Below are 13,656 nucleotides of genomic sequence, written 5' to 3' on the forward strand. Positions count from 1 at the left end.
AAAGAAATATTTTCCATGATTCCATGGACTCAATGTCTATACTTGTTTATCCAATAATTTTTTTTCCTGACAATGTATTGTATGGTCTCACTATCTCAAAATTTAAGGACTTAGCCAGGGATTACAAAATAATTTCAATCCAACACTTACCAATATAGTACATATACCATTTGGAAATATTCTAGGTGAACAGAGCTGTGTTTATTTTGCTGACATTATGACAAACATTTCATCTACTCTTCCTTTTTAGCACAGAAGAAGGTCCATAAAGCAGGACCTCTATTTTCACAAAAGCTTAATCCTACTTGTTTATTGTCTTGGAGTCAGAACCCTGAAGATTAAGTCCTTAGTAACTAATCATCTCACAGAAAACACAGGGCTTCCCCACTGCCAGAGGTTTCTAACTAGCAGCAAAATCTGACTTTTGAGACCTTCTAGTGTTTAAGCAGATCAAGAACAGAGAGGCAAGGCCACACAAACATGAGTTTGATGCCAAACCTCCGTCTCCAAACTCTGAAAGAAAACAAATGTAGAAAGCGCAAGTGGCCTCCAGGAATTGCCAAGGCTTTAGTTAATCTTTGCAAAGGATTTTCAAGATGAAAGCCACTACAGAAAAACTAAATTTTCCTATCACCACAGCTGGAATGCTTTGCTAATTCTTTCCCTGATGCATTAAAGTGATTTTGGAGCAAATTCCATGAAAGAAAAGGATTAACAGCCTTCCAGGGAGGAAGTTTCCATTCATTCATCATGTTATTAAAGACACTCTGGGGAGGGCCAAGGTTCGCCCATGAGCAGGGTCTGCTGCCATCATAAAGGTCCATATTTAACACACCTGACGAAGATGACAGCCTGTGGGGACTCCCCACTCCCTTTAACTAGTTGGGAGGGAGTCAAGAAACACTTGTAGTGACATACCAATCCAGTGCTCTACTGCACTGCAGATCAATTACAATACAGCAGGCATGCCAAACCATGAGCGAAGGCCAGATCCTAATAAAACAAACGTCATACTGACCCCCAAACATTTCATACTGCTATTGAGTACGGTCCTTGTATAGGCTTTAGATAATTTACCAAAAAACAGTTTATGCATTCCAAAATCTAATTGAGCAGAGAAACTAACTTTCTATAGTTTTATTCATTAGATGACATATCCTGAGTGGCAAACAATAAAATGTAGGTAATAAATATTGGACACAGCAAGCTCTTGAGGCTAGAAATAAGGACGGGAACGAAATAGAAAAAAGTAATCTCTGTCCTCATGGGGCTTACCTCCTAGCCGGAGGAAACAGGCGTTGCATAAAATTACCAAATGATATAGCATTTTAGAAACTTGAAGTATAGTGAAGAAAAGTTAAAAAGTGAAAGGGAGATAAAAAGTAGAGTGGAAAGTATGTGATTATATTTTAAATAGGGTAGTTATGGTAGGTCTTACCAAGAAAAAGAAATTTGAGCTTAAGTTTATGTAACTCATTGGCATGTCAGAGTTTCTTGAGGATGGTTAGTCATATCATTCTCCCTTCATAAAATTGATTTACAAAAAGATTAATGAGAAGATTACTTTAAAATAAGCTGTTTGGGGAAAGGAATGGTTTCTTCAAAAAATGGTGCAGAGACAACTGGATAACCACATGCAAAAGAATGAAGTTGGACTTCTACTCTATGCCATATAGAAAAATTAACTCAAAATGGATCAATGACCTAAATAAAAGCTAAAACTATAAAACTCTTCAAAGAAAACGCAGTCGTAAATCTTCATGACTTGGATTTGGCAATGGATTATTAGATTTGACACCAAAATCAATGAACAACAAAATACAAAAATAAATTGGGCTTCATTAAATTAAAAACTTCTGTGCATTAAAGGACAATATCAAGAATATGAAAAGATAACACAAAGAATGGGGAAAAATATTTTCAAATCATCTATCTGTTTGGCATTTAATATCCTAAATACATAAAGAACTCATAACTCAACAACAAAAAAGACAACCTAATTAAAAAATGAGAAAAGGACTTTTGAATAGACATTTCTCCAAAGAAAACATACAGATGGCCAATAAGCATATGAAAAGACGTTCAGCACTGGTTGTCAAGGAAACACAAATCAAAATCACAATGAGATACTTCTTCACACCCACTAGGATGGCTTTAAACAAAATAATGAAAAATAATAAGTGTTGGCAAAAATGTAAGGAAATGGAATCCCTTGTACATTCCCGGTAGGAATGTAAAATGGTGCAGCCACTGTGGAAAATAGTTCTTCAAAAAGTTAAACATACAATTACCATATGACTCAGCAATTTCACTCCTAGGTATATACCCAAAAGAAATGAAAACATATGTCCATGCAGAGACTTTACAATAATGTGTATAGTAGCATTATTCATAACAGCCAAAAGGTGGAAACAACCCAATGTCCATCAATGAATGAATGGATAAACAATTGTGGTATATACATCCAATGGAATAGTATTCAGCCATAAAAAGGAACGAAGTATTGATACATGCTACAACTTGGGAGAACTTCAAAAATATTATGCTACGTGAAAGAACTCAGACACTAAAAGCCATATAATTCCTTTTATATAATATATACAGAATAGGCAAATCCATAGAGACAGAAGGCAGATTAAAGGTTATCAGCAAGTCGGGGAGGGAAGAGTCAGGAGTGATGACTTATTGGTTAGGAGGTGTTTTTATGAGGTGATGAAAAAGCTTTGAAATTAGACAGAACTGGTAGTTACACAACATTGTGAACACACTAAGCACCACTAAATTGTACACTTTAAAATAGTCAATTGTATGTTTGTGAATTTCACTTCAATAAAAAAAGCTTTAATCATTCAAAAATTTTTTTCATCAAATTTTCAGGATCACATATTGTGTTTTATATTCAAATTTCAGTTCGGTATTCATTCTAACCTTTTTTTAATAAATTTTTATTGAGATGCAGTTCACATACAAAAGAATCCACCCATTTTACATGTACATTTTGGTGAGTTTTCATAAATGTGTATAGTTCCACAACCACCACCACAATCAAATTTTTAAAAGCATTAAATACCTCAAAAAGTTCCCTCAGGTGTCTTTACAGTCAATCTCCACCCCCACATGTTGTCTGTCACTATAATGCTGCCTTTTGAAGAATTTCATATGAATGGAATCATACAGTGTATAGTCTTCTGTCTGCCTTCTCTCACTTAGCACACTGTCACTGAGTTTCATCTATGCTGTTGTATGTACCAGTAGTTTCCTCCTTTAAATTTCTGAATAATTTACCACGTTAAGTTTTTCCATTTACAAGTTGAGGTCATTAGTTGTTTCCATTTTCCAGCTACAATGAATAAAGCTTCTATAAACATTTACATACAAGACTTTTGTGTGGACGTAAGTTTCTATCTCTCTTCAGTAGATACTGAGGAATATAAATACTTTTTTCTGTTTAGCTTTTTAAGAAACTACTGAATTCTTCCAAAGTGGCTGAGCCATTTTCCATTCCCAGCAGCAATGTCTGAGGCTTCCAGTTGCTTCACATTCTGGCCAACACCTCCTATTGTGAATCTTTAATTACAGTCATTCTAGCAAGTGTGTAGTAGTATCTCCTTGTGGCTCTAATTTGAATTACCCTAATGCCTAATGATGCTGAGCATCTTTTCATGTGTTTATTAACCTTCCTATATCTTCTTTTGTGAAGTGTCTATTTAAATCTTTTGCCCATTTTTAATGTTATTCGTCTTCTTATGATTGAGTGTTAATAGCTCTTTAAATATCCCAGATACAAGTCCTTTGCAGATATATGTTTTGCAAATATTTTCTCCCAACTTGTGGCTGGCCTCTCAAATTAATTAAAATTACCTTTTGATGAGCAAAATTTTAATCTTGATGATATCTAATTTACCAATTTTTTCTTACATAATTTGTACTTCCTGTGTCTCTACGAAATCTTTTCTTAACCCAACTTCACAAAGCTTTTCTCCTGTTTTCTTTTGGAATTTTTTGCGTTATTTAATGCTTTTATGTAGTTATATAGAATTAACTTCTAAGTGTACAGTATGAGGTAAGAGTCAATGGTCACATTTTTTCCTTATAGATATTCCATTATTTCAGTACCTTTTTAAAAAAGACTATCCTTTCTCCATTGAATTACCTTGGCAACTTTGTGAAAAATCAAATGATGACGTAAGTGTGAGTTTGGCTCTGGAATCTCAATTCTTCTCCATCTTCTATTGACTATTTTTTCCCCTGAGTTTGGATCTCTCTCTCTCTTGTTTCTTTACCTGTCCATTCTGATTAAAAACTAGGCATTGTATGTCATAACACTGTAGTGACTCTGATTCTATTTGGTTCTTTTGAAATTTGCTCGCTTTCCTGTTTTAACGTATGATGGACTTGCCTAGACTCAAACTGAAAAATCTGTTTCTCTGCAGAGAGCTGAAATTTTTGCTCAGCGTTTTTTTTTTCCTTTTGCCTGGATCTCTGGGGATCTCTCTCGCGTCTGCATAGTTTCATAATCAGCCAATGATTTGAACTGAGGCTATATATAGACAACTCAAGTCAGCGATGCTTCCATCCTCTGCCGCGGGACCTACGTGTGGGTTGAAGAATTTCTTCAAACTTGCAACAAATAAATAAGTCTCCCCAGGCTTTCAGTTTTGCTTGTGTTCCCTAGAAAACCCCAAGGGCACATGTTGCTCCTTAGCAGTCAGCCATGAATGCGTGGACAGTATGTTATCTCAGCCCTTCAATAGCACTCTTGCTTCCAAAATCTTCCCCCTTAAATTTCTAGCTGTTCTGCTGCTCTTCTGGACCAAATTAGCCATGTCTAGCCAGTAAACCTGTGGGTTTTGACCACCAGATCTGGGTGGATGGTAAGATCTTCAGGTAGGAAGCATCTTACCCAATACAGTAGCAGTTTTTCACAACTAAACGTTTTCAAGTTCTTTGCTCTCTTTCATCATTTGTGAAATGGTTACATTTAATAATTTTTTCCAGTTTCACACTTCTACCATGTTGTTTTTTTTTTTTTTTGGACTGAGAATAAGCTAACCAACTCAGGCAGGCAGTCGCTAGTGGAAGTAGAGTCTTAACCATATTTTAAGCACTTGTGAATATATTATCATTATTTCATTTATCATTACATGAAAACAAATTACTTTAAAAATTAGCCAACTACAGCAGAAAACATCTTCTTGTTTGCAAAGATGAACTTCAGCTCCAATTTCTACAGGGTTGACAGAAACAGTAAAAGAAATCATATAATTAAGGTAGCCATGGTCTGTAACTCCACTAAGGTCTTTAAAATGTATATTACCTATCAGGAAATTTTTTTTTTTTTTGAGGAAGATTAGCCCTGAGCTAACTACTGCCAGTCCTCCTCTTTTTTTGCTGAGGAAGACTGGCCCTGAGCTAACATCCATGCCCATCTTCCTCTATTTTATCTGTGGGATGCCTACCACAGCATGGCTTGCCAAGCAGTGCCATGTCCACACCCGGGATCTGAACCAGCAAACCCCGGGCCGCCGAGAAGTGGAACATGTGAACTTAACCACTGCACCACCGGGCCAGCCCCCATCAGGAAAATTTTAAATGAAGTTTTTTAGACAAAAGAGTAGGTTCAATTTAGACCCAGACCTCCTGTTGGAAAAAAAAGCATTATTGAGTATAGAGTATCTCTTTTCAAATGCAGACAGTTCATTTGACTTTTAAGAAAATTACCTTGAAGGCTGCTAAACAATGAAGGCTCAGTAAGGCCATCACAACTGCCAGAAGGATGGTGGCTAAGTTCCGCACGTCCCATATGGTCTCGACCAGAGGGATGCTGCCGACCTGCCAGTCATAGCACAGGGTAACAGGTGCAAGCAGAAGCCACACGTTGAAGGCCAAGAGGTAGGAATAGGTGAGGAATCTACAAAGAAAAGAAGAACCACTGAAACACAACTCAAGATCCATGACACTTTGCAAACATTCCTTCACCATGTTTCTATTAAATAGCATTTCTATCCTGTCAATGTTATCTCACAGGAAAAGACAAGTAAGATGGAAAACCATTCATTCGTTTAGTCGTTAAATTGATCATTTTGGAATGTATCTACTGGCTCTAGTCACTGTGGTAGGTGCTGGTATTTCAATGGTGAACTATGTCAGTTTCCATGAGGTAGATTTAAAAATGATCATATAAATAAATACGTGACAACCTAAGATAAATGCTTTGAAGGAAAAGCGTGATGAAAATATATGCCAGAAATGTTGCCCTGTTGCCACATGCAAAAGAATGAAAGTAGACCACTATCTTATACCATACATAACAATTAACTCAAAGTGGATTAAAGACTTGACTGTAAGACCCGAAACCATAAAACTCATAGAAGAAAACATAGGCAGTATGCTCTTGAACATCAGTCATAGTGGTGTCATTTTGAATACCATGACTCCCTAGGCAAGGGAAACCAAAGAAAAAATATACAAGTGGGACTACATCAAACTTAAAAGCTTCTGCACAGGAAAGGAAATCATCAAAAAAATGAAAAGACGATCTAACAATTGGGAAAAGATATTTGAAATCATATATCGGATAAGGGGTTAATATCCAAAATAAACAAAGAACTCATACAACTCAACAACTAAAAAAACAAATAACCCCATCAAAAACTGGGCAGAGGATCTGAACACATATTTTTCCAAAGAAGATATACAGATGGCCAATAGGCACATGAAAAGATGTTCAACATTATTAATTATTAGGGAAATGCAAATGAAAACCACAATGAGATATCACTTTACACCCGTCAGAATGGCTATTATTAAAAAGACAAGAAATAACAAGTGCTGGAGAGGATATGGAGAAAAGGGGAACCCCCGTACACTGCTGGTGGGAATGTAAACTGGTGCAGCCACTCTGGAAAACAGTATAGAGATTCCTCGAAAAATTAAAAATAGAACTACCATATGATCTAGCCATTCCACTACTGGGTATTTATCCAAAGAATATGAAGTCAATAATTCAAAAAGATATATGCACCCCTATGTTCACTGTAGCATTATTTACAATAGCCAAGACATGAAAGCAACCTAAGTGTCCATCAAGGGATGAATGGATAAAGACGTGGTATGTGTATACAGTGGAATACTACTCAGCCATAAAAAAGAGATGAAATCTTACCATTTGTGACAACATGGATGGACCTTCAGGGTATTATGCTAAGTGAAATAAGTCAGAGAGAGAAAGACAAATGATTTCACTCATAAGTAGAAGATAAAACAACAACAAACACACACATAAATACAGAGAACAGACGGGTGGTTACTAGAGGGAAAAAGGGGTAATGGGAGGACAAAAGGGGTAAATGGGTTCTCTTTTTTTAATGCAGCAGCAAAACCAAAATGAATTATTTACCAATTTTCTATCATGAATTCTGCTAACAGGAGGAAAGCCACTAGAATATCTTGCCAACAAAATGGAATATATGGCATGGACAGCCAGGAACTCAGCTTAACCAAATGAGTCATGTATTTTCATTGATAAGTCGGAAAAGTCTGAAGAGGTTTCACATGCAAATACGTGAAAGGGACAGGGAGGATGTAGCCGAGGGAGGAAGGGTCATGCTGCAAATGGCACCTAATGAAACTGTGTGGCTCTTTAAAACTAAATCTTCATTTTTATCAAGAAAAAAATTAGACTTTTTTAAGTGCAAAAATATACATAGATTCTGTGCTCTGCCTTTGAAAATACATTTTCAGCTAAGAAATAACATGAGCCTAACATATTCCCTTGTCCTAGAAAGATGCCTACGACAGGTACATATGAAAAAATCATGCACAGCAAGCAGAAACGTACAGTACTTGCTTGTTTTATATAAAAATGTTACTGCTCAAAGGATCCTTCTTTTTCTTTCATCTACAAAATCCTCCACCGTTTCATAAATACAGGACATTGGGGCCTCTGTACACACATCGTGTCCTCTCAGGACGGGCATCAGCTAACACTGTCAATATCAGTCAACACACAGCCTCCGTGCAAACCACCTTTACACTATCATGGAGCACCAACCCTGCCCTGACTCTACCTCTGTCTGAGTTTTAGTATCTGTCCTGTCCTGCCCCTAGGCTGTCCCCTATGTTCATCCTCACAATTCCTAAATTACCACTGATGGGTCGCCACAGCCTCACTGTGTGCCAGCAATGACAGGCCTTTGCAGGCATAACCTGCTTATTATCATCATTACCATCTTCTTCCCCTGCCTATCACCTCCTCCAGGACTAGCCAAAGAAAGCCACTTCCCGTGTGATCCTCCTCAGTAGACAGGCGCCCCTCACTGGGAGTCAATGAACCTTGAATAATGACCGTGTATTTTTCTAGATGCTGAAGAGTAATAAGATCTAGCTCCCTATCCTCCAAAAGGGCAGTTCACAGCATTGGTGGTGAGAACACATACACACATTACATGGTTGTGCAATAGTGAAATATAAACATCAAACTTCAATGGAGTTCTAAGAAATGACAGATTAATGAAAAATGGAGGATTAAGGAATGACCTCGTAAAATCTACACAGAATTTAACTAGGTGAAAAGATGGCAGATAGAGAGTTCAGGCAAGGCTAAAAAATAAAAATAGCTTCAATTGTATAGGAACATGACACTTTCTGAGAACAGTTAAGAATATGGGTCATATGAGGGTACAGAATTTAAAATATGCAATATAAAAAAATAATAAAATGACTTCTGCTATAATGTCTGAAATGAAAAATACAGCATCAAGCATTGGTGAGGGATGTGGAGAAACGGGAACTTTGAAGCATTAGTGTTAACTGATTAAACCACTGTGGAGAACTGTAGACAGTTTCATGAAAGCAGAGTAAATGCAATTTCATGACCTACTCCTGTTTATGCCCAACAGCGTTGCACTGCATACCTATGTTTACCAAAAGACATCACAAGATTGTTCATGGCAGCACTAATCTTAACAGCTCCAAACTGGAAACAACCCAGACGTCCATCTACAATAAAATGGATACATAGATTGTAGTATATCCATTCAATGGAAATCTCTTCAGCAAGGAGAATGAACGCAACAACATGGATGAATGTCATCATGGTAATGTGGATCAAAAACAAGACACAAAAGAAAAGGAAATCAAGGAAAACCATCTATAGGCAAGGATGGGGTGAGTGGAAGCAGGATCTGATCCCCAGGACACAAGGCTGGGCAGAAAGTCCCAAGACAATCCCCGTTGAAGGTCCACCACCCTCATCTCCTTGCTCCTCCACGGCCACAGAGGAGAAGGTGCCAGACAACGCTGTGGCCCTGCCTTGGGGCATTCCAGGGCCAAGGCTCATCACCAGCACGGAACACTTGCTGCTTCAGCACCTGGGAATAGAGATGTTAGGACCATTTCCAAACAGTTATGAAAAAGGAAAAGAGATCCAAGGACTCTCTGGGCAACTTCTCTTTGTGTTTTGGTTTTAAAGTTCGTCTGGCTTATAAGGACTGAGGGTATAATTAAACCAGCTCAACTAAGGGTAGGGTTATTTTAAAAATTCCCACAAGCATCTGATGACAGGAAGTTAAGAGTGAAACCAGGCTTCTTAGGAACCAAACCCAGCAGCTACAACAAAGGAAGGTAGCACCTTCTCTGGGCTGCGGGTCGTCTTCACAGCTGCCCTGCTTCTCTCTGTATTTGCTCCTTTTCCCAGCTCTGTTCACGGGCTTCTCATCCATGCTTTTCATAACTGAGGCGGGAATGTGGGTCACGGGGGCTGCCCCAGCCTCTCCTCTTCTCTTGTATTCACACACCTGTCACTTCTGTCTTCCCGGCCAATTGCGTCACTCTCAGATTTCAAATTCCTGAGAGCAGCACCTCAGTGGTTCCCCTCATCTTTGCGAATCAATTCTCACAGGTCGCTGAACTCCCACTCCTCCTCATCCTTCAGGTCCAACATAGATACCACTTCCTCTGACAAGCCTTCACCGGCCTAGCTCCCTCCCTAGGCCAGGCTGGTGTCCCTCTGATGTGATCCCGCAGCCTCGGGGTCACACACTGCCCTGTCCTGCCTGTCTTCCCACCAAAACAGAAGCTCCTCGAGGACAAGGCTGTGTCTTGTGCTTAGTTATCTCCCAAGCACCCAGCTCTTTAAATGGATGAGTCTTTTGGGTTTTAAGAAATTAGACTGACATTAAAAGAATGCTTAAAAACCTGGAAATATTTGAATTTTATACTTTTCTTTTGGCCTGAGGCAACCATGCATTTTTCTATAGTCCAATAAAAGACACTGGCTAGGTTTCCAGTTGTCCAGGAATGTAGCTGAAGGGTGCAGATGGAAGAGTCTGCTTTGCGGCCCCCACCCTCTCCCAGCACCTAGTGCCATGCTAGTTCGTGGCACGCTGTCAAACAGTGAGGAGTGTACGAGTAAGACACTCCCCCTCATGTCGTACAGCATCATTATAAAGCTATGCTTGGCTTACTTTTTCTTACTTTGCATTAAACTGCAATGAAACAGTTGAAATGAGTACTCTTGTTACCATGGGTAAACTATAAAGTGAATCCGAAATGTCATTAAGTCTCTCTGACCTTTTTAATGTGCCATTGATACAGCTATCTTATTAACAGAGACAGCTTCGTCAGAGTAGAAAAAAGGAATTTCAACATCTAAAACTGTCAGCAACAACTTCCTACTGGTATATCTACAACAAAGCAAATAATGCCTTCTGCAAAATAAAGACTTGGTTTATTTCTTACCTACAGTCTGTTTCCCTCTATAAAGCATTTAACAAGATCTTTATTTCAAACCCACATACTTTCTCTCATCAAGCACAGGTTTAGCTTCCACGGAGCAAATATGCACCGATTGGTTACAATGCATCAGGCATCGATTTCCCAATTTCTACACAAAGATCTTGTCTGCCTGCCAATGAACTACATCCAATAACATTAAAAATCCCTTCAACATGTACGACATTTTCTAGTTTACAAAGCATTTACATGTAAAGATTATTTATCCCAACAAAATCTCTGTGAAGTGGGTATTACCCTCATTCTTGCATAAGAAAAATAGCCTTAAAGAGGTTGTGACTTGTTCAGCGTCCCACAGCAAACCCGTAGCAGAGCCTGCCCACAGGACAGGGTTTCCTGGCCCCACATAGAGTTCTCCACCGAGCACACAGCCTTCCATTAGCATGTCTTTACTAATGTAGAGAACTGAAAGGAAATACGGTGGATCCAACATTGATATTTCATGGAGAAGCACCTGCCTGAGGCCCTGACCCATTCCTTGGACAACGCAGCCAGATGAACTTGAGCTTTTATACAGTTAAAGCAGGGCTGACATTAACTTAAAATCAGTGTGTGATCTCCTCCCCAGCACAGTAAACAGATGATTGCATGGATGAAAATGTTTGTTAGAGTACCACACAGCAAGAAATCGAATCCTTAAATAAAAGCTTGGGCTTGGCATTCATTCTTCATGAAAAGCAATTTTTGCCTTTATGTTCCAACCGTGGCAAAAAATAAAAGAAGTGCTTCTTTTAATTTTTCTCAGCTTCTCAGGGATTTAAGATTGCAACGGAAATGCAATATCCAGATTTAAATGATTATATAGTTTTCTTCAAGAAGTATCAGTAAGTGATCCAGAACAGTATTTTCTAACAAATAATCCCTAGTCCAAGGTAACATTTGCTCCTCTACCAGCTTCTTCCTGACTCCCTCCTCTTTCCTCTCCCTTGTATTTCTCCCCTTCATTCCCAGGATCCAAGACAAATTAGCTAAGTTACGATTACATAGTATCATTTTAATCAGGAAAACTCTACTTGATGACTTTGATCATCTCTTTTGTTCCCAAGAAGCTATTTTTCTATGAACATAATACAAAATACATAATGGAAACACCCCCTGTGTAGAGAGCTCACAAGCCACAGAGGACACAGTTTATACCTGAGGGTTTCAAAAGGGTGACACCTCCCTCCGCCATGCCCCAGAAACACTTAGGCTGCAGGTTAAATGAAGATTATCTCACCTAACCTTGCGACACATTCAATCAGAATTTCTGTGACATGAAGCAGGAAATCATTAATTTTTTTTTTTTAAGGGGAAAGCACGAATGCAGTCCCTCACTACTACAAATTATGCAGTTGAGTTTCCCATATTTGGGGAAATCGCAGAGGTGAGCAAATCTGGAGTGCAATGGATAAGCCTCGCCCTAGGAAAACCACCTTCATGATCGTGGTATCTCCCCTGCCAGGTGAGTATAGGAAATCTTTAATTTTAACATGCTTCCCTAGGTGAGTCTGATATTCACTCTAGTTTGGTAATCACTGCTTTAAAAATCAGAATAACTTCAGTTTCATGCCAAAAAACACATGTATGGAGGACCCGGTGACGCAAGGCCCTTCTAGTTGCTAAAATAAGAACAGAGCAGCTCAGTTTGCATAGCTCTCTTTCCTTTTTTTTTTTTTGAGGAAGATTAGCCCTGAGCTAACTACTGCCAATCCTCCTCTTTTTGCTGAAGAAGACTGGCCCTGAGCTAACATCCATGCCCATCTTCCTCTACTTTATACGTGGGACGCCTACCACAGCACGGCTTTTGCCAAGCGGTGCCATGTTCGCACCTGGATCCGAACTGGCAAACCCCAGGCCACAAACCCCCCAAACTAGAGGCAGGGGAAGTCTGCAGACTGTGCTGCAGCCACCATACACTCCTCACCAACCCACCCATCCTTCTCCCTTCTTCTGTCATAGAGTCAAGCCAAGAACCCCCGCGCTTGTCCTAGGCCAGTGTTGTCCAATAAAAATAGAACAAAAGTAAGCATAACTTCACCTTTAAAAAGAGTAAAATGAAACATGATAAATTAATAATAAATTTTGTTTCAATGAATATCCTCCAAATAGGATTTTGACATACAATCAAGATAAAAAATTATAGTATTAATGGACTATTTTACATTCTTTTTTCTCATAGGATTCCATCTTTGAAATCCCGTGTATACTTTATTTATACTTAACAGCACATCTCGGCTCAGACCAGCCACATTTGATGTGCTCAGCAGCCTCACGTGGCTTGTGGCTCCAGTGGTGGACGGCACAGATCAAACAATCACCCTGACCCTCAGCCTCATCCTCCACTTCTTCCAATACTAGCTTGTCCGTGGTTTTACCTTTTCAGTTCCGGACTCCTACTCCAAACTCATGCCTTAATCCTTGGCTCTATCCCCTTTCCACTCTCATATCCGATCTTAAATTTTTCCAATCTCAAATTTCCCAAAGTGCTATCCTGGTATTTCCTGGTCCCCTTATTTTAGGACGTGGTTTTTGTCTCTTTTCACTCCCTGTCACCTCTGGCGAAAACTTCTGTCCTGGCTCTTGTTTTTACAGAAATTCCATGTGGGGTGGGAGGGGCGGAGGGATTTGGACACATAGGGGCAAAATTTTCTTAATCGTAATAAAAAGTAATTTAATAAAATCTAAATTCAGAGAAATGACAAAGAAGATGATAGAGAATTCTTTGTGATTCTGCAGCTACACCACAGCTATCCAGACATTCAAGTACAAGAAGTGTGAACAACACAGGTGGTAAGTAGCAGAGCCAAGATGACAAACAGGAGGCGGGGATAGATGGGTCCACACAGAGAAGAGTTCCCTTAGTCACCTCTGGCTAAGGGC

General features: G+C 39.1%; 1 protein-coding gene and 1 non-coding gene across 4 annotated transcripts in view; both read right to left on the minus strand.

The window, feature by feature from the left end:
• Positions 1-13,656, minus strand: part of TMTC1 (transmembrane O-mannosyltransferase targeting cadherins 1) — a 257,200-nt gene that overhangs the window by 111,099 nt on the left and 132,445 nt on the right. For all 3 annotated transcript variants that reach the window (XM_023643309.2, XM_023643308.2, XM_005611007.4), the window contains one exon: positions 5,722-5,911. In XM_023643309.2, the coding sequence (XP_023499077.2) occupies positions 5,722-5,911 (190 nt within the window). The remainder of the gene's footprint in view (positions 1-5,721; positions 5,912-13,656) is intronic.
• LOC111774076 (U1 spliceosomal RNA) lies at positions 12,083-12,246 on the minus strand. The gene has a single exon (XR_002808919.1). It is a non-coding gene; the product is annotated as a U1 spliceosomal RNA (small nuclear RNA).

This window comes from Equus caballus, chromosome 6, assembly GCF_041296265.1.
Source record: "Equus caballus isolate H_3958 breed thoroughbred chromosome 6, TB-T2T, whole genome shotgun sequence".
Taxonomy (NCBI): Eukaryota; Metazoa; Chordata; class Mammalia; order Perissodactyla; family Equidae; genus Equus; species Equus caballus.